This window comes from Hemitrygon akajei, chromosome 23 (genome assembly GCF_048418815.1).
Source record: "Hemitrygon akajei chromosome 23, sHemAka1.3, whole genome shotgun sequence".
In the NCBI taxonomy this organism is placed as follows: domain Eukaryota; kingdom Metazoa; phylum Chordata; class Chondrichthyes; order Myliobatiformes; family Dasyatidae; genus Hemitrygon; species Hemitrygon akajei.
Genome location: NC_133146.1, coordinates 27,771,233 through 27,793,862, shown reverse-complemented (window position 1 = coordinate 27,793,862; position 22,630 = coordinate 27,771,233). Strand labels below are relative to the sequence as shown.

At 41.6% G+C, this 22,630-nt stretch overlaps 1 protein-coding gene across 29 annotated transcripts in view; it reads right to left on the bottom strand.

The window, feature by feature from the left end:
• Positions 1–22,630, bottom strand: part of ank3b (ankyrin 3b) — a 634,594-nt gene that overhangs the window by 168,447 nt on the left and 443,517 nt on the right. For all 29 annotated transcript variants that reach the window (XM_073027286.1, XM_073027283.1, XM_073027301.1 and 26 more), the window contains 6 exons: positions 21,550–21,648; positions 19,870–19,968; positions 12,697–12,795; positions 7,857–8,054; positions 5,227–5,325; positions 4,043–4,141 (listed from right to left, as the gene is read on the bottom strand). In XM_073027286.1, coding sequence (XP_072883387.1) covers positions 4,043–4,141; positions 5,227–5,325; positions 7,857–8,054; positions 12,697–12,795; positions 19,870–19,968; positions 21,550–21,648 — 693 coding nt within the window. The remainder of the gene's footprint in view (positions 1–4,042; positions 4,142–5,226; positions 5,326–7,856; positions 8,055–12,696; positions 12,796–19,869; positions 19,969–21,549; positions 21,649–22,630) is intronic.

Below are 22,630 nucleotides of genomic sequence, written 5' to 3'. Positions count from 1 at the left end.
CTTCTCCTTCCTGAAGTCCACAATCAATTCCCTGATCTCACTAACGTTGTGTGCAAAGTCGCTGCGACACCACTTAACCAGACAATCTACCTCACTTCTATGTGCCTCGTCTCCATCTGAGATTCTGCCATCAACAGTGGCAAATGTACCTAACCAGCCATTCAATCATGGGTGTAGAGAGAGTAGAGCAGTGGGCTAAGCTAGAATCTCTGAGATATACCTGTGTTGACTGTCAGTGAGGAGATGTTATTTCCGGCTCTCACTGTCTTCCGATGAGGAAGTCAGTGATCCAGTGCAGAGGAAGGTACAGAGGTCCAGGTTATGAAAGTTGTTGATTAATACTGAGGGGATGATGGTGTTGAATGCTGAGCCCGTAGTCTGTAAACTGCACCTGTTGTACAGGTGGTCCAAACCCAAGTGGGGAGCCACCAAGATGGCAGCCGTTGAGGACCTATTGTAGTGGTAGTCAAATGGCATTAGGTCCAGGTCTTTGCTTAGGCAGGAGTTAACTCTAGCAGTCACCAGCCCCTCAAAGCACTTCCTCACAGTAGATATGAGTGCTAACGGGTGATTAGTCATTGAGGCAAGTTACGCTGCTCTTCTTGGGCATTGGCATAATTCATACCATTTTGAACTAGGTGGGAACCTTTGACTGCAACTGTGAGAGACTGAGAATGTCCTTGAGCACTCCAGCCAGTTGCCTGGCACAGATTTTCAGTGCACTACCAGGTACACTATCGGGGCATGACGCCTTGTGTGAGAGTTCAACCTGTTGAAAGATGTTCTGCCGTCAGCCTCTGAGACAAATATCACTGAGTCACCAGATGCTGCAGGGGTTCAGACAGGTATAGTTTTATTCTTTTTTTAAAACTCTGCAAAAAAGGCATCGAGCTCATTTGGAAATAAAGGACCACAGCTATTTATGTCAGGTTTCACCTAGAAATAATGCCTGTTAATCCTGCTGTAGCTGACATGCATTCAATTCTGTCTCCAGCTTCATTCAGAATTGGTTTTTTTTTGTTTTTAAGATAGCCTCTCATAGGTCATACCTAGACCTCTTGTAGAGGTCTGGATCACCAGTCTTGAATGCCACAGATCTAGCCCTCAGCAGACTGCAAATCTCATGGTTCATCCACTGCTTCCAGTTTGGGTTTGTTCTCGAAGGCACACACTCCTACATACAGGTCTTGATGAAGTCACTGACAACTGTGGCATATTCACTCAGATCCAAAGATGAATCCTTGAATATTATCCAGTCCACCAATCCAAACAGTGCTGAAAGCGCTCCTTGGCCTCCTTGACTGAATCTTCGTGGTCCTCACCAGTAGTGTTAGTTTTCAGACTGTCTGTATGCTGAGAGTAGAAGTACAGCCAAGTTATCAGACTTGCAAAATTGTGGTGGTTGGTTGGTTGGCATGGCAGTGTTCCTGATGGCTGTGGTCACGTGTGTTGGCTTCTCTGGTCCCACAGGTGACACGTTGGTGGTAATTGGTGGAATCATCATAGGGAATGCCAAATCACAAAAGCATAGGCAGAGGAAATTTCAAAGACTAGAAATTCCACAGCTGCACCTAATTCTCTGATCCATGCTTTCAGGAAGTGAGACATTAAAAACGCTGGGAAATTCTTCCAAGATGTGTTAGTGATTTTAACCTCCTTGAATCTACAGTTCAGGCAACATATCAAATACAGAACTCGGCTTGATCAGAATTCCCACAGATGGCACTCTGATACATTCCTTGTAAATTCAATTATTCAATCCGAGCTTAACAAAATCTGGTGTGGGGCTGCATTAACCAAAATAAATCAGGGAACTTCAAAGAGACAACCTCGCTGCATAAAAATATTTTACCTGCAAAATGCAATTGGCAATAAAAAAAATTCTTTGTTTTGTTATAGGGAAAGGTTGAATAGGTTAAGATTTTATTCCCTGGAGCGTAGGAGAATGAAGGACAGATTGGTAGAGGTATACGGAATTATGAAGGGTATAGATATGGGAAGTGCAAGCAGGCACTTTCCACTGAGATTACAACTAGAGGTCATAGGTTCAGGGAGAAAAGTGAAATATTTTAGGGGAGCATGGAGGGATCTTCTTCACTCCTAGGGAGTTGAGAGTGTAGATTGAGCTGCCAGTGTAAGTGGATATGGGTTTAATTTCAATATTTCAGAGAAGTTTGGATAAGTATGTGGATGTGAGGGGTATGGAGGGCTGTGGTTCAGGTGCAGGCTGAAGGCTATGGTCAGAACAATAGTTTGGCATGGACTAGATGGGCTAAAGGCCCTGTTTCTATGCTGTTGTGCTCTAAGACTCTGACCTTTAAGTTATCTGATGGTTGCCTGGTGACATTTAATGAAACTGTGGGAATGAGAAGAGGAAATCGACTTTCACATTTTCTTTATGTTTTTACATAATTATAGAAATATGCAGCATGGAAGAATGTTCTTTGATTCATTGTTGGTCCAACAAAACTATGCAGAATACTCCCACATCCCAGCTCTTGATCTGAATCCATTTTGGTTTCAGCTCAAGTGTGCACTGAGGTCCACTATAATCTCATCTACCCTCTATCCTTAATACCAATTAATTTATCTCTCTGCCTCCCAATTATTAATATCACTGCTGAGAAATGGTTCTTCCCATTCTCTGTCCATTAGCTTTTCATATTTTAGATACCTCAGTTAAATCTCCTCTCAAGTTTCCTTTGTTCCAAATAGAGACTGCTTTCCAATCATTAATAGTTTAAGATAAAGGCTTGCATTTATATAGCACTATTACTGACCCTGTCAGAATGCCCCTCCCAAAGCATTGCATCTAATGAAGTATTTCGTCATACTATAGAAAAACATGACATCAAACTGTGCAGGGTAAGTGCCTCATCAAGGGGTCAGCAGGTGAAAGAGTGAGCAGTTTCAAGTTCTTGGGTGTCAACGTCTTTGAAAGTCCTCCTGCGCCCAACATATTGATGCAATTACGAAAAAGGCACCGCAGAAGCCATATTTCATTTGGAATTTGAGGAGATTTGTATGTCACCAAAGACTCCAGCAAACATCTACAGCATTCTAAATGTTTGCATCACCATCTGAAACAGAGGGGTCACTGCACAGGACTGGGAAAAGTTGCACAGGGTTGTAAACTCAGGCAGCTCCATCATGGGCACTAAGCTCCCCAGCATCGAGGACATCTTCAAAAAGGCATTATCCATCATCATATCCACCACCTAGGATATTCCCTCTTCTCATTACTACCATCAGGAAGGAAGGACAGGAGCCCAATGACACACATACAGCATTTCAGGAACAGATTTCTGAATGGTCCATGTACCCATTTGCACGATTCATCCATTCATTTGTTAATTTATTATATATCTCTTCTTGTAACTTATAGTATATTTTATGTATTTACTGTACTGCTACCGCAAAACCATAAATTGCAAGACATATGTCAGTGATAATGAACCTGATTCTGATTCTCACAAAACAGATATGTGAGAATCACTTGCTAGTCTATCTTCACAAATGCTGATTGAGAAATAAATATTGGTCAGGACAATGGGGATATATTTTCTATTCTTCTCATGGGATATTTAATGTCCTTGTGAGAAATAGTGTTACTCTATTTAATGTCACGTCCAAGTAATGGCATTGCTGATGCTATAGTATTCTCTCATTATTACACCCGGTCACATTCCATCTTTATTTTAGAAAAATAAGTTACTTTAAATGTATTTTGCATTATTGCAAGAATAAGATGGAAAATAAGCATTATTTTCACCTCCCTCCATTTAAAATGTTTTATGATACAACAGTAATGGAGACATTGACTAGTCATAGCAAGCCATCACTTAGCGATCCACCACCACAGATCAAGACAATAGCAATAGTGGCAATCAGCAGTTATTTTCCTTTGGGTTTGAATAATAAAATAAAACATTTTCCCACATTTCTCTTGATACAACATCTAAAATTTCTTATTATGGGTACAGCTATAACATACAAAATAGCCTTTCCTTGTTCTTAAACAACGGACAAAGTTTTTCCTTACCACATTTGTTGTATTTGGTGATGCTCCACGTTGCATTAACTGTGTCACAATATTTGCATGCCCCATGAATGCAGCAACATGGATAGGCGTTAGGCCCGACTGCAGAGAACAAAATGGGCCACACGTATCACAAAGAGCATGCTCTTCTGCAAGAGTATGTTCACCACAAACAATACACACAAAGTCACATGCACACATGCTCAAACAAATCACACACTAAATTAGTCCAGATATACATGAATACACATGCACAACAATGGGCAGACGGATTGCCACTTTCAACAGCATGTAAAGACTTATTTTGGTATCAAAATAAAACTCGAGCCAACCATAGCCAGCATGAACCTAAACTGACCTGAACCTAGGTACTTAGAATATTTTGTAGCTCAGCCAGGATCAGAGGCATTGAAAGAGAAGCAGAAGACCGTGTGTTTGTTGCATGAGCACTGCAACTGATTAAGATCAGAGGAGACATGCAATTATTTGAGCAAATAATCAAGTCCCAAACCAAAACCAATCATTTAATCAGAACGTACACATGGTCGGTTCATACTGGCTTAATTTGGGTAGCCATGGTCTACGAATAAAAAAATATAAAGCAATCATGAAATTATATAAAGAATGTGTGCACGGACACACATAAACAATGATCTATACGTGTGAACTGAACAATCCACAAAATCTGCATCAGTACACATACTGTACAAGCACACCAGACACAAGTGCAAACTGGCAATCATATCAATACACAACCACACTGATATATAAATGCAAAACTGCATCAATACATAAAAATATGAACAACAATACACAATTTAGCCTTACTGACGATGCATAATCACATCAGTACACATCGTAAGCATATGCACAATCAAAAACAACATGCATTCACAGAATAAAACTATAAACGAACAAGAACAGCTCTCAAAATACTGATGCACAATTTACAAAAAGCCCCACAGTAAGAAGACAATATACATGCATGCACACTAATGCACCAATTTAAATACATGATGTCACTAATACCCAAAGTGCTCACAAAACTATCAAGAGCCAACCACATCAATACATGGAAATGCATACATTTAAAAGTAGCAACGCAACAAAACACAACAATATATAAGAAACTGCAACAAACACGCATACGTCAATACCCATGTGATACTTGGATATGTTGGTGTTACCTCAGTAACTGCCTGTATTGAAGCTCCGTACTTCAGCAACAAATCCATTACTTTAATCCGGTTCTTCTTACATGCGATATGAAGTGGAGTGAAACCATTCTACAAAAAATTCAAGATTCTTTAATTACTCAGTACTCTGCAATCACAACTTTGCAGCTGACCATTTCAAAATGGTAGTTTCCTCTTTCATCAAAAACGTCACCTTCTTGGTGCTGGTTTTGACTGTACCAGAATGTAACAAAAGACATGAAGGAATGAAGAAGTTTATATTGCCCCCATCTCCTATCTTTTAAAGCTTTATAAATATCAATTTCCACATATTCTGCATTTTTAACTTTAGCAAAACACTCCAAGTAACTTTATAGAAACATTACGGAGCACAATTTCATGACAAGCAAAAGGCAGCTAACAAAAACACAAGAGACAGGTTTTCACTAGCAACTTTAAGGAAGAGAGTACAGAAGAGTATTGTTTAGGGAAGGAATTCCAATTTGTCATCTGAAAGCATGGCTGCCAGTAGAGAAGCAACGGAAGTTGAAGTTGTAAATAGAACTTAAAAGAAATGATTAAACACAGGGACATACTTGGAATTGTATAGTCAACTCTGATTCTTTTCTTTCCCCTTATACTTACTTAAAAAGCTCCTTTCATCCCTGGTCACTTAATTTCCAACATTCAATTTCTAAGGGAATCGGTGGTAACTGATATAGGAGCACTCTTGCCCCTCTTGCACAGTGACATGGATTCCTTCTCTATTCCTAAAGGTATCATGCAGCTATCAGTTTCTTTCCTGCTTCCCAGGCTGTGCCTGTCCCTACTTTTATTTGTTTAGAAATCTGAGGAGCATCACAGGGCAAATTTACATTTAAGCGTTACACAGAAAGCCCCATCCACTAAGGCTGGCTTAAAAGGATCATTATTTGTGTCAAATATTTTACTTCTATTTTTCTATTTGAATGTTAACATTTGTAGGGCTTGAAAATGGAACTACATGGGATTCGATTTCAGCCTATAAAACCACAACAAACTATTTACACCTGTTTTAACATTAAAAGCATATTATTTGTTGATTGGTTTTTTTTTTGTAGAAACAAGACACAATTACTGATATTGACAGAATTGTGATATACTGAAGACTCTGCCCCTTCCATGCATCACTCTGAAAAGTCTTCACATTGGAATAATTTTGGAGACTAGTCAATGGCCAGTAATATTTCCGTGAAGCGACTTCAGATACCTAACCTATAAACTCTGTTTTTAAAAACAAAGGACCCTGAAAACTCTACACCTGATAAATGTTTGACAAAAGATAATAGACTTTTGTCTGGGTAGCCTCCAACCTGATGGCATAAACATTGATTTCTTAAACTTCCAGTAATTGCCCCCCATTCACCATTCCCATTCTTGTTTCCCTCTCACACTTTCTCTTCGTACCAGCCTATCACCTCTCTCGAGTGCTGCTAACCCTTCCCCTTCTTCCATGGACTTCTGTCCTCTCCTATCAGATTCCCACTTCTCCAGCGCTTTATCTCTTCTACCAATCAATTTCCCAGCCTGTTACTTCAACCCCTTCCCCCTTCCAGTTTCCCCTATCGCCTGCCACCTTGTACTTCTTAATCCCCTCCCCCTAGCTTTTTATTCTGACTTCTTCCCCCTTCCTTTCCAGTCCTGATGAAGTGCCTTGGCCCAAAATGTCGACTGCTTATTCCCATCCATTGATGCTGCCTGGCCTGCAGAGCTCCTCCAGCACATTGTGTGTATTGCTCTAGATTTCCAGCATCAAAGGTTAGTCATCAACTTCTTGCTTCTATTAATTGGAAGAGAAGTTGGTATGATGCACGTCATTTGCCACTAGCTGTCCTCACCGCATGCATAAATTGCATTTTGTTAGAAGATGGTAATATTGTTTGCATAATAATTTCCATAGGATTGCTTTGCTTTTATTTCTGCAAAGAGATCCCAAATTGAATTTCTGTTTAAAATTAAATACCATATAGAAATCTTCTCAGTAAAAAAGGACGTGTTTTTCTGGTAGATTTGATATGTATTCACTGTTGATCAATGGAGGCCAAGCCATTTGGTAAATTCAAAGCAGAAGTTGATAGATTCTTGATTAGTAAGGGTGTCAAGTTACGGGCAGAAGGCAGGAAAATAGGATTGAAATAAATCAGCCATGATGGAATGGCAGAACAGACGATGGTCCACATGGACTAATTCTGCTCCTATGTCTTATGGTCATAAGCAGCAATCAATTTATACACAGCAGGGTCTCAGCTATGATATTGGATGAAATCTAAATCTTGACCTCTGCTCTTTTGAACAATACATCCGAGCTTTTAGACCAACCAAAACCAACAGACAGAACCTTGACTTGATGGATAGAATTCATACATTCATCTGTGGAAGAAGATCCAAACGCAAGTGTTATTAGAAAAACATGAGTAATTGCAAGAAGGAAGGACAGAATGGGACTAATTTGATGACACTTTCTAAATACTTATAGAGGCAGGATAGAGTCTGTGGCAATAGTTTTTTCAATGCAGGAAAAACCTTAACTGTGCAACCTTAGCTGTGACGTTGGTAAGGTGGTGGTGAAGGGGACAGAATTGTCAGTTACACTCGGTGCTTACCAGTGCTTTGGCATTTGGGTTTGCTTTCTTTTCCAGCAGCACCTTGGCGACTTTGTAATGCCCGCAGTGTGCAGCAACGTGCAGTGCTGTCAGATAGTCATTGGTCACATCGTCCACAGGCACGTCATGCTGAAGCAGCAGCTTCACGGAATTCAGGTGGTCTCCCTGCGTTGCCATGTGCAGAGGGGACAGGCCATTCTAGTAGGGCAGAAACACATCACCAGTGAACACAGAGCCACTTGCTTCACTACATTCCATCAACAATACTTTATTTAGCAATACAGCATACAGTAGGCCCCTCCGGCTCTCCTACTTCACCCTAATCTAATCACAGGACAATTTAAATGACCAATTAACCTACCCAGTACATCAGTGGACTGAGGGAGGGAACAAAGCACCTAGGGAAAACGCACACATTCCACAGGGAGGATGGACCGAGGCTCCTTACAGAAGGGCGCCGGAACTGAACACCAAACTGGAACTCCCCAAGCTGTAATAGTGTTGCGCTAACTGCAGCGTTGCCGGCCGGAGGTGTCGTGGCATCCGCACCAGACTCTGAGGCGCGTGGTCCCGGGTTCAAATCCGGCCGGCTCCTTGCGTGCCTTCCAGCTGTGCTGGGTTGAGCATCGAACTAGCAACTTGGCCTCGTAAAAAACACACAAATGCTAAAGAAATGGCGAGGTTGTCGCACAAGGCACGGAGAGGAACAAAAAAAACCCGTTACACTAGTATAGCACCCAATACAATAGAACAGAATCAGACATTTTGTCCCAGAGTATTTCATCTAGTATTCACGGGCCACCTTCATTACTGCAGTCGCATAACTTTAACTCACGTGATTATCAGCTCTAATCAGCTTTAACCTGAACTACTTTTTGCAGTACTGAGATCCACATTCTAATTATTTATTAATGATCCGGGGATCATATGCTGAAATGTCAATGCTTATTCAGAACTTGCAATGACTGTCAGTTCCCAACAATTCCAAACAATAATGCTAAAACAGTTGTACAGCGGTTAGCACAACGCTACTACAGCTCGGGGTGTTCTGGAGTTTGGAGTTCAATTCCGGTGTTCTGTAAGGAGTTTGTGCGTTCTCCCTGTGATCCACATGAGTTTCCTCCAGGTGCTCCGGTTTCCTCCCACGGTCCAAAGGCACACTGGTTAGTAGGATAATTGGTCATTGGAAATTGTCCTGTGATTGTGCTAGTGTTAAATAGGTGGGCTGCTGGGTGGTGCAGCTCATTGAGCCTGAATGAACTGTTCTACACTGTATCTTCAAATAAAATTAAAATAATTAAAATTAGATAAAGTAAACACCGGTAGCTGGTAATACAAATTAAACAATGAAGTTAATTTTTAAAAGACAGCCAGGTAACTTGAAATCAGAGTAACCTGAATAAGTTGAAATCTTTACAAATAACTTGGAAAATTGCAAAATCCAATGCAGGTTGAAAGACAAGTTCTCTCAGTGAATTCGGCGTGACATTTTTCTTGACACTGAAAGGAAATACGATCCTCTGGGTTCGCACCGAGTTTTGTACCGAGCATCACAATGCAAGATATCCTCACCATAGAATCCAAGAGTCACAGCATTTAAAATGACCATAGGAATGGTATCCAGACATAACAAACTGTAACACACACGCAAAAAACAGCTCTTCTATTATCCAGTTCACTCTAATTTTCTTGCTTGTTCTCCTGGAGGTGATGATGCAGGATTTGCAGCAAATGTTGCTACCCCCCACTTGTAAGTCTGAGTATTGATGATGGTGTCAGCAGGTTATTATTCTACTGAGTGAGTCACCTTGAGTTAGCCTACTCATGGGAACTGGCTTGCACAGGCTCAGCAGGTAATGCCTTCATATTAACAGGAAGCAGGATCTCCCAGAATTCTCTTCTCATTTCCTAGGGTTGTTGATACTGCTTCTAGTGTCATCAGGCCATGACACGGGTTAGAAATATCAACAATTAATAACCATGAGAGATACCGGAATTCATCCCTTTTCACGGAACATAGAACATTAATTACAGCACAGTGTAGCCCCTTTTGCCCAAGATGTTGTGCCAACCTTTTAATCTACTACTCTGTGATCAACCTTACCCTTCTCTCCTATACAGCCCTCCATTTTTTCTATCATTTATGTATCTAAGAATTTCTTAAATGCCCTGAATGTATCTGCCTCTACCACCACCACAAGGGCTTTCCATGCACTTACCTTTCTCTGTGTAAATAACTTACTTCTGACATCCTCCCTGTACTTTCTCCCAATCACCTTAAAATTATGCTTCCTCGTATTAAGCATTTCATTCCTGTGAAAAAGACTCTGGCTATCCATTGATTTATGCCTCTTATCATCTTGTACACCTCTATCAAGTCACCTCTCATCTTCCTTCTCTCCAGAGAGAAAAGCCCTAGTTCACTCACCCTATCTTCATAAGACATGCTCTCTAATACAGACAGGATCCTGGTGAATCTCCTCTGCACCATCTCTAAAGATTCCACAACCTTCCTATAAGGAGGCAACCAGAACTGAACATAATATTCCAAGTGTGGTCTAACCAGGATTTTATAGAGTTGCAATATTATTTTGAGGCTCTTGAACTCAATCTCTCACCAACCCTATCAACTTGCACAGTAACTTTGAAGGATCTAAGGATGTGAACCCTAATATCCCCGTTCCTCCAGAGCAATAAGAATACTGCCATTAATCCTGTATTTTGCCCTTCAAATTCAATCTTCCAAAGTGAATCACTTCACACTTTTCCTAGTTGAACTCCATCTGCCAGTTCTCAGCCCAGCTCTGCATCAGGTTAATATCTTGTTGTAACTTTCAACAGCCTTCTACACTATCCACAACTCCACCAACCTTCATGTCATCTGCAAACTTACTTACTCTTTCACTTTTTCATCCAAGTCATTTATAAAAATCACAAAGAGCAGGAGTCCCAGAACAGATCCCTGCGGAACACCACAGGTCAACAACCAGCAGGCAGAATACTCTCCGTCTACAACCACCACCTGCCTTCTATGGGCAAACCAATTCTGTATCCATGGCCAAGTCTGTAAACACAACCAAGTTTTCCTGGATCATATACTCCCTGACTTTCTGAATGAGCTTACCATGGGGAACCTTATCAAGTGCCTTACTAAAATCCATATACACTGATTCCACTGCTCTAACTCATCAATATCACATTCTCAAAGAATTCCATCAGTTTCATGAGGCATGACTTGCTCCTCACAAAGCCATGCTGACTATCCCTCATTAGACTACGCTTATCCCAATGCTTGTAGATCCTGCCTCTAAGAATCTTCTCCAATAACTTGCCCACCTCTGAAATAAAACTCACTGGTCGAGAATTCCCAGGGTTATCCCTACTCCCTTTCTTGAACAAAAATATAAATGAGAATTGGCCCAATTCCAGAATTAAACTATCACTCTTTTAATTAAGTGGAAACATGTTCAAATATCATTTCACCCTACCTCACCCTAGTTAGAAAAGGGATAGAGCTCTCTTGGTCCTTGCCCTTTCCTATAGCTTTCATCCCACCACCCTATACATTCAGCACATCATTCTTCAACATTACCACCAGCTACAACAGGTTCCCACCACTAGCCATATTTCACACCCTCACTTTCCATGGTGACTAATCCCTCTGTGATTCACTGGACTACTAATCCCTATCCACCCATTCCTCCTTCTCTGCAAGCACTCTTCACGTAGGAAGCAAAGCACCTAAACCTACACCTCCTCCTTCACCAGCATCCAAAGACCCTTTCTGCTGAGGCAAAGATTCAGATGGGCTTTCGCCAAACATGTTTATTGCATTCAGTGTTTTCAATGTGGCCACCTAAATATCGGTGAGAACAAGCATAGACTAGGTACCCACCATGCAAAGTATGTGTGCTTTGCCCACCAAGACCATCTGGAACTCCCAGCTGATGGTCCTCCCCCATTCCCACAATAACCTGCATATTTCCAGCCACTCCCACAGCCAGGGTGAAGCTAAATGCAAACCAGAAGAACAGCACTTCATAGTCCACCTGGGTAGTTGACATGACAGCAAGGACATGGATTTCTCCATTCTCAGATTGCCTACTCCCCTTCTGTCATTTTTCTCTCTCCTTCTGCTCTAACTAGTTCCTCCTCCACCCAACCTTGCCTTCCATCACCCTGTTTCTTTCCCTTCTTTCACACACTCCTCTCACTGAATCCCCTCCTCCACTGTTACCAACTGCCCACCCCACCTCACTTATTTGGCTCCATGGTCCATCCTCCTTTTCTGTCGGATTCCATCATCTGAAGCCTTTGTTGCCTCCACTTATTACCTCCCGAACTCTTGCTATTTTCACTCTTCCAATTCCATCTACCCATCAACGTCCTCACCTGGATCTACTTGTTGTTTTGCTTATTCTTGGAACCTCCACTCCCCACCTCTCTATACAGCCTACTCTTGCAACCCAGCTGAAGGGTCTCAACACAAAACGTTGACTGTTCATTTCCCTCTACAAATGCTGCCTGACCTCCAGCAGTTTGATCTTTCTTCAAATATCAACATTCCTTTTAAAATCAAATTGTCTGTTTAATGAAAAACATTTTGCCTTGTCCCTGCAACATTATAATGAACATAGGATCCAGGCCAATTGCACTATGTTTATTGGCAAATCCGTTGTAAATATTTCAACCAGGAAATGAGAACATTTCTGGATTTCTCTTGCTGCTCTCAGTAATGTTGCCAATGTTTTCACCCAATACTATGCAAACAAAAGAATGCATTTTAAGGCATGTGTTTAAGCTAATAAAACTATTGCAGGTTGAATGAAAAATAACCTACTTTTGTCTTGGAAAGGATCGGGGCTCCTCGATCGAGCAACATTTCCACCACCTGCTCGTGCCCACTCCTTGCTGCACAGTGGAGAGGTGTCAAGCCATCCTAGAAAAAAAATTACAGCATTATTGCCACATTTTATAACAATACATCGTGATAAAATAGCATAATGCTTTTACCATGCCAGTGACTGGGTTCAATTCTTGATGCTGTCTGTAAGGAGTTTGTACGTTCTCCCCATGACCACAAGGGTTTTTATGGGGTGCCCTGGTTTCCTCCCACATTCCAAAGACGTACAAGTTACTAGATTAATTGGACACATGGGTGTGATTGGGTGTCATAGGCTCATCGGGCCAGCAGAGCCTGTTACCGTGCTGTATCCCTAAATAAATAAGTAAAATCTGCTTATACTATAATCTCTACTTTACCACAGTGGCCACTTATCAACAATATGCATTGCACATTGATCACCACTGATTCACCATTGCTCACCAATCACCACTGAAAATGATTGCAATTTCTTAACACAGTAATTTTAGGTGAACATATTACATAATAAGTAATAACTAGTGGTTGAGTCCAGCAACTGGAAGATGGCGATAGCCTCGATACAAGATGCACAAACAGCAAGGATTCGTAGATACAATAGGTCTCATTGCATTTGACTACGCTTTGGCATTCAATTCCTGTGGGATGTTCACAGTCACACTTCCACATATACAAGGCTTCCAATGTCTAAGGCCTTGCTGCAGCTGTTCTGTGAGACAACGATTAGCAGAAGGACTTAGACAAACTAGGAGTACGGGCAACAAAGTGGCAGATGAAATATAGAGTAGGGAAGTCTTGTCAGATTAAATTCTGTAAAATATTGGATGAATGCCTGAAGGATAAAATGACAACTTAGCTCCTTCTGATCTTGTAGCATATGGGGTCTGATAGTGGGTAATGTTTGTGACGTGTCTGTACAAAGTAAGCACTGTAGATCTGTTAATGTCTGTAGAATGTTTGTTAGAGACTAAATGTCTACTGGTCACTTTGAGAGCTGAATTGATGAATTCTTTCTTAGTGTTTGTCTACATTTGGGCTTATCACTTATACGCAAACATTAATGCCCTTCTATAAGTCCAAAGGACAGTTGTGTGCAAAACCTCGGTGGACTAATAAATACGGAGTGACCATTACAATGTCTATTTGATTTTTGAGGGTATGATGAACACCGTGTTAATGGACACCGGATGTGTTTGAAAAATGACACATGAGGCAAAAGATCAAACAGTCTGTTTATCTCTGTGTGTCTGTGCCTTGTGAATATATTAGCTTCGTTGGACTTCACCCACACCAAGATTGCGATCAGTGCCTGAGGCCCAGGGGTGGTTTCATGAGTGAGTTGGAATTCAGATTTTGCTCAATGCTGTCAACAACCAAGTGGTAACAAAGAATCGTGAGCCCTGAAATCTTGTGCCTTGCAGAAATCTTTATGGAAATATTTGTGTCTTGCTATGTAGTATTTTGTGTTGTTTAATTGTGCTAAATTAGGCTTAAGTTACTTTGTTGTGTTTGTACACTTAGTACCATATCTCTTGAACACTCAAATAGTAGGGCCTAAATAATCCAGCCCATTATACTTTGGCGCTGCGAGCAGGGTCCAGGAAAAGGTGGAGATGGACAAGCAAGTCATGCAAAACTATACCTGAAACATACCCAAGAGTTCTGAGTAAATGGGGCTGTCTCAAATACTGGGAGAAGGTATTGGCTGAAATGTCTGTCGTTAAGCTTCCACATACAGTATCACAATGCCTTAAGCATTTGTATAGCTTTTGTCACTAAGAGGGATTCTCCGCCTTTCGGGTGAATTTTTATGACTGCATTGTGGCAGTTAAATATTGAAACAGCTAAACTCTGAGGAACTCAACTGCAGCACGAGTTGGCCTCTGAGTTCTGAGAGCACTACTTCAAGCGAAATGGCATATGCAGTACAAGAGCGCGCTGAGTACTCTTAAGTTAAGCAAGTTGCCATGGCACGTAGATCGGCTATGGTAATGCAAAAGTGCCGCATGCATTGAGCTGCATGACGGTGGATGCAGAAAAGGTCCGATCTACAGCCCTGCAGGAGGATCGGGACCCAGGTACCTGGGACGGAAATATCTGGTATGATGATGTTTTGGATGGTGACAATACAATGTAACTGAGGCGTGCCCCCTCAAACATGTAAAAGTTAAAGAGGAATGCCGGAATGCTAATGAACAAAATCAAGCTCTAACGGCTGTCCTTACAACCGCGGAGACCACTACCTGTAGCTACACTACCACTGAGTTACAGGAAGTAACCCAAAGGCTACGTCAGTGCCCAGGGAAATCCTTGCCCAGCTGGCTCACCTGCCAGTGGGATTTAGGAGCCTCCCAACTGTTTTTTAATGTGCATATATTGATTCAGTTTGCATCATCACTGGTCCTGGCTGAATTGTGGGCTGGATAGGCTGATGGAGATGAACGCTCCCTGTAAGCAGCAGTAATACAAGTTGTCTGTGCTCGCTACTCTGCCTCTTTGGATTGGGATGTGTCTCCTCATCCCTGGAAAACCCTCTTGGAGGGTTCCATGATGTGGCAACACAATCTGCCGTTTATTATAAAGAGGCTGTCCCCTTTTCCCTTGATATCTGCACCTGATTGATGGAATGGAGACCCTCACAGTGGAGGGGCCTTGCTGGCTGTTAGGGCCAGCTGGGAGCTGGACTGTTGCAAAGAGTAAGAATCTATTGGCCCAACTTGAAGGGTCAGATGTAGATCAGAACGGACGCAGGTTAAGGATGCTTTAAATCCCTGCAGTAGCATTAAGCACATAATGAATGGAACTCGGAATGCCCTAGAGTGGTTGACGACTGTACTTCAGCAGTCAGTACATCTTCCCATCTTAGTAGAAAGGAAATGTTTCTGTCCCAGCTAAGGAAAAAAATTGATGGTGTACCTACAGGTGTTCTTTACGTGCTATATACTGTAAGCTTTGTAACCCAGGTGGGTTGCGATCGATAGCCCAAAGGGGCTGGTCACCTTTCCTGCCCTGACACTGTACCATAATCCCAAAAAGCAGGATGTTCCCAGTTACAACTAGACTTGGATGAATTGGACCCTGTATGGCAGGTTACTCAACCCATTGCCTAGGGGTATGGCCAGGGTTCTGGCATTGCTGCTGCTACTTTGGCCACTCATATTGCTGGCATCCCAGAGGGAAACCCGAGGCCACAAGTACCTATTACCCTTTGGTGGTCACGTGGCAATAAGTGGTGGCGAATTGCCCTAGAGGGCACTGGGGCTGAGGTTACCTTATTACGTGGGCATCTGGATCTTTATAAAGGGGAGCGAGTGTGTATTCAGGGATTGGGTTATGAATGCTCTATGAACAAAAGTCCACCTTGCTTTTAATGAGGGGCATCCTTGGTCTGTCCCCACGCTCATCTCCCAGGTACCTGAAGCATTTTGGGAATTGATTTGTCAGCGGGAACTCCTTACATGATGTCCACTGGGAAATTTGGTTTTGATATTAGGGAAGTAGTGTCTATTCTGGTTGGAAAAGCTAAATGGGAACCCGTCTTTATACCCTTGCCATCACAAATAATAGTTGCCAAGCAATATCATATCCCAGGAAGGGCATAAGGAAATCAATGAGATGGTCAAGTCCCTCCTAAACTTGGGGGTTCTTCGTCCTGCCTCATCCCTTTATAATAGAGCTTCATGGGCAGGTTGGAAACCTTACAGTTCATGGCGCATGACTATTGATTACCGCTATTTAAATCGGTTTGCCCTCCGCTGGCCACAGCAGTTACAGACGTTGTGACCCAGATTGAGGACCTTTCTAGCGGACTGACAGTTATTATGCTGTTATTGGCTTGGCTAAAGCTTTCTTCTCCATCCCTAATGCCGAGCAGTCCCAAGATCAGTTTGTTTTTACATAAGAAGAGCCTTCTGTAAACCTCTACATACTTCCACAGGGACACTGTATGTCCATAGTCCTATTTGCCATGATATGGTGGCACAGGATTTTCGTGAATGAGTCCTGTCCACCAGCATTAAAGTAGCTCACTGTATAGATGATTTACTATTGTGGGAATCCTATGAAAAGGAGGTTTCTGAAGCCCTTAATACTTTGATTGAGCACGTGCAATTGAAGGGACAGGAAATTAACCCCGATAAACTACAGGGCTCATCTATGGCTGTTCATTTTCGAGGAATACATTGTACTAAGGGTGACAGGATAATTTCCAATAAGGTCATAAAGAAGATCCCACTCAGCAACCCATCCGACAAAACAAGAAGCCAACAGTTTGTTGGCCTATTTGGATACTGCTGCTGCCACATACCCCATTTAATTATGCTCCTCCGACTCTTATATGCTGTGGCCAGCAAGAAATTTAGATTTGTATGGGGGCCCCTGAGCAACAATCGGCTTTTGAGGCTGCAAAGGAGGCCTTCACTAGGGCCTTACCCACACCTCCTCAGCGAGAGGGCCTCTCCCCTTCGAACTGCAAGTTTCTGTTAAAGATGATGTGGCTGTCTGGAGTCTGTGGCCGAAGTATAGAGGAAAGAACGCACCCCTAGACTTTTGGTTCCGAAAGCTTCCTGATGTTGCCACCAGATACACTGCATTTGAGAAACAACTTTATCCTGCTACTGTGCTTTAGTGGAGTCTGAAACACAGATGGGGATTCAATCATCTCTCTCTCTCTGCCCTGACCTCCCATTACAGGACAGGTACTCTCTGAAACACTCACCCATAAGGTAGGGTGTGCAAAACAGAGTTCAATTGTCAAGTGGAAGTGGTGGAAGTGAATGAATAGGTAGAAGGAATAAAGGCTTAGACCATTTTCTAAATGGAGAAAATACAGAAATCAAAATGTGCAAGGGACTTTGGAGACCTCATGCAGGATTCCCTAAAAGTTAACTTACAGGATGAGTTGGTCATTAGGAAGGCAAATGTAATGTTAGCATTCATTTTGTGAGGACTAGAACACAAAAGCAGGGATGTAATGCTGAGGCATTATAAGGCATCGATTAGACCACACGGAGTATTGCGAGCAGTTTTGAGCCCTTTATTTAAAAAAGGGTATGCTGGCATTGGAAGAGGGTCCAGAGGACGTTCATGAAAATGATCCCAAGAATGAAAGGGTAAACATACAGGGAGCGTTTGATGGCCCTAGGCCTGTACCCTCTGTTGTTTAGGAGAATGAGGCAGGGATCTCACTGAAACCCATTTAAGATTGAAAGGCCTAGACAGAGTGGATGAGGAGTGGAGGTTTCCTAGAGCGGGAGAGGCTAGAACTAGAGGGCACAGACTCAGAATGAAAGGATGTCCCTTTAGAACGGAGATGAGGAGGAATTTCTTCAGCCAGAGGGTAGTGAATATGTGGAATTCTTTGCCACAGACAGCTGTGGAGGCCAAGTTATTAGGCATATTCAATACTGAGTTTGATAGTTTCTTGATTAATAAGTATGTCAAAGGTTATGGGAAGAATAGGGTTCAGAGGGGTAATAAATCAGCTATGATGAAATGGTAGAGCAGACTCGATGGGCTGAGTGGCCTGATTCTGTTCTTGTGTCTTATGGCCTTATGGTAAAAGCTTTAAAAATAAAATTTGAATACCTTTTTTATTCAATACAATAAATTATTTTAAAACCACATTAACTTTTGCAGTCAAAATAATTGCTTCCACAGCAGATATGTCAATTTCTGGTTCAGGAAAAGTAGAAGGAAAAGAGACAGATCCCGATTTAGATTCAGATTCATTCAGGATAAAGAGCTTCATCCTATGTCATTAGCTCTATAGTTCGTATTCGTACAAATCCGACAGGAGCCTGACATTTACTAAGCAAACACACGTTTCACTGTGTTCACACATCCTGATGTGCAGGGAGATACCAAAGGAATTTTTAATTGTCAATAGACAGGGCAAGACAACTATTAAATTACAGGGTCACCATACTGATTTACTGTTTGACGGTACCCAAGATGGCAGCCATGGTGTTTTGGCATCATTTTGTTGAATGTTGTTCTTGTTGCGTGGTCACCTTGACCAACACACCACAGCAAATTCCTAATACATGTAAATGTGTATGGTGAATAAAGTTGATCATTGATGCTTCATTTCTAAAACAGGTCTTTCATGAAAAGCTTTCTGTAGAAAATCACGAGAAGCAAAGTAAAAAAAACACAACTTTGGGGGAAAAAAGCAAACTTCATGGATTTAGAAAACAAACTTTAAACAACTACAGGTGTAAGAAATGTTTGCAGAGCAAGACTCACAAACAATATTGGGATAATGACCAGCTATCCATTTCTTGTGACGTTTGGCAAGGGAAGACTAGACAGGACATCAAGTAGAAGTTCTCTGCTCAACTTTAAATGGTACCACACAGTCGTCAGACATCAAGGATGGAGGATCAATTTTATTTGCAATATACCTTTTTAAAAAACATGTCATAGGAATTTGTTGTGGTGTGTTGGGCAGGATGTGACATGCAACAAAAGAACACCATTCAACAATTATAAAGAATAAAGGATTCTATAAAGATAAAGAATTATATATAAATAAGAAAATTAATACATTTAGAAGTTAAAGGACAGATGTTGAATAAAATGTGCATACCTACACAAATACAGCATGTATCTACACTGTAAACAGGAGTATAAAAAGTGGTTTAAGGAGTCCACAATGCAGTGCAGTAACTGAGGTAATAGAAAGAGGGGAGTGGAGGGCCATCTAGAAGGTTGATCAGATTAACCATCGTCATGGGTGTCCATTTGTATGAAAATATGGGACATCAGTTTAAAGTCACATCTAAATGACTACACATTGACCAATAATCAGTGATTAGTGATCTCTTAGTTGGTCTAACCAATAGCATAGAGTAGTTATCACTCACTGGAACTAACCATTAATGAAGTCTTGTGCTCATTCAGCACAGAACAGGGAATTGTCAATGGAACTAACCATTGGCACAATGGGATTAATCACTGGCACTAACAAGTGACCAGCCAATGCAACTAATAGGAGTTGGTTGCATACCCCATGAGTGGTCAGAAGGTAGGCACAATATTGAATATATTTCTTGAGCATTCACAGCTGGCTTGCTTTTGTTACATTTTTAAAGTGCACAATTAATGTGTTAGAAATATTTGCAAGCTTACCCTGGTTTTGGCTTCAATTTGAGATCCTCGGTCCAGCAACAACTTAACCATGTTGGCATTCCCTCTCTTTGAGGCCACATGCAGCGGGGTGATGTCATTCTGGGGACAAGACCAGTTTTTAATTACTCTGACCTGCACATGTAATGGACCGACTGCTGGCACAAATATCTGATTCTTTACACATTTCAGATGTTTTTACAGCACTTGCTCTGGTCAGAATTTACACATTTGTTAACAAATCTCTGATGCAGTTTGCGTTTTATATTAGCCACCAAGATCGGAGTCAAGTGTTGCAGCTTCTTAACAACTCGTTGGCATGAAGCTATTGGACTAATATAAAACAAATTCACGAATCCCATTCCAGGAAAGGAAACACATCATCCTTAACTGGCTTTCCAACTTTTCATTCCCTTCCTCCTGCCCAGAATTCCAAAACACCCAAACTCAAAGCAACATGATTAACTCTTACACTGCACTCTGAAGCAGCTTGTTAGCCTATTCAGAGGCAAGATGGCGGAGGAAATAAAAACTCGCCTAATCAGCGATGTGCACATTTTGTGAGTGAATGTAAAAGAATTGGAATCACTATCACAGTGGGGATAAATACAAATGTAGATATTGACCCCTAACATTTACAATAAGGCATTTCTCACATAATCCTAAATACAACAGATTCTGCAGATGCCACAAATCTTGAGCAACACAAACAAAATGCCAAAGGAACTCAGCAAGCCAAGCAGCATCTATGGAGAGGAATAAACATTCAATGTTTCTGCCCGAGACCCTTCATCTGGACAGAAATACGGCCCTGACATCCTTTAGCATTTTGTGTGTCGTACACAATGTTAACTTCTTTGTTTTTGAATACATTTCAGGCATCTGCAGAAATCTTGTACTTACATGGTATGCTTGTTTTCCTTTGCCACAATATTCTTGTCAAGCTCAGTATACATCATTTCCTACTTTATAATTGTTATAGAATTAAAAACAGGAAATGATGAATCAGAGGAGGTGAGAAGCTACTGACAGAGGTGTTCAAGGTGATAAGATGCACAGATCAAGTGGATAGCCAGAGACTTTTTCCCAGGGTAGAAATGGCTAATATAATGGGGCATAATTTTAAGGTGATTGGAGGAAAGCATAGGGGAGATGAGAGAGGTGATTTCCCCCCCACAAACACACAGAGTGATGGGTGCATGGAAATAGAGGCAGATAGATTAGGGTCATTTAAGAAATTCTTAGATATGCGCATGGATGGTAGAAAAATAGAAGGTTATGTAGAAGGAAGGGTTAGATTGATCTTAAAAGGTTGACACAACATCACGGGCCAAAGGGCCTGTACTGCGCTCTAGTGTTCTATGTTCTATGCCAATAATTCCTATTCAAAATTTGTCAGATCACCTGGAAGAGTACATTTCTGAAACTTTCTTGTGATTTGATGATTGTTACCAGCACAAAGGTTGCTGGTCAGATGACCTTGAGCAACAGCAATTCTCAACAGTTTAATAGTTTAAATAAAATAAAGATAATAATACGAGTAGAGCCTTTACGAAGGAAAGGTCCTTTACTTCACAAGCCGTTAAGATTTATTCTAAATGTAATTTTCATGTTAAAAAGGGCATAAGAGAAGTGCATAGAGGTGAAATGTAACACAACCTAAATCACAATCTGGAACCTTACCCGGGCTGTGAAATCTACAGCAGCACCACGATTCAGCAACAAAGTTGCTACGTTTATATTCCCATAATGAGCAGCTATATGAAGCGGGGTAAAGCCACTCTGAAAGAAAGAGGAGATTTAAGCATTAATTTTTGCTTTTTGTGTTTTACAATGTCACTTATTCTCCTAAGGTTTGTTAACAATCACTGTTTAGTTGAGGCTCTTTACCCCAAAAGACAAAAAAAATCTTCCATGTCACATCCACGCCATTTTATTCTTCTTTTTGAAACTACTTTTGCTTAAAAAGCCGCATTGCCCAAGTTCATTGAATGGTCTTTGAAATGCAGGTGGTCTGAGGGCAGCACGGCAGAATAGTGGCCAGCGGAACGCTTTACAGTGCCAGTGAATGTTAGATCAGGGTTCAATTCCTGGCGCTGTCTGAGAGTAGTTTGTACATGCTCCCCATGACTATGTGGGTTTTCTCCAAGTGTTCTGGTTTCCTCCCACATTCCAAAAAAGACGTAAAGGTGAGGTTTAATAAACTGTCGGCAGGCTATGTTGGCACCGGAAACACAGCAACACTTGTGGGCCGCCCCCAGCACATCGCAAATGTTGACGCAAAAGATGCACTTCAATTTAAGTTTCGATATACACGTGACAAATAAAGCTAGCCTTTATCTCATCTAGCTTTATGTAGTCAGTGCAAGTTTGACCCTTTTGGCAGCAATTATCTGAGGTAGCGCGTTACAGACTTCCCAACCCAACAGGAGGCTTGTACGCGACTGATAAGCTCTTGCAACATCTCCACAGGTGAAGTTTGCACAAAGCGAATTGGATGGAAGTTCCAATCGCATGCAGTCTGCGTCGAAGGTTTAAAAAGGCTGGTGATTTTGCCTGCCAGTAGCAATTCTCTTTCAATGGCGCCTACCGGACTTGGCGTGCACCTTTTAGTTTTCCCGCTCTCTCTCATACATACACTCAGAGACAAAGATACAAACACACAGAAAACAGCAGGAATTTGTATTCATATAACATTATTAACAAAATAAAACTTCCCGAAGGTTGCTCCAGCGTAATTGTTAAGCACAACTTGACAGCAAGC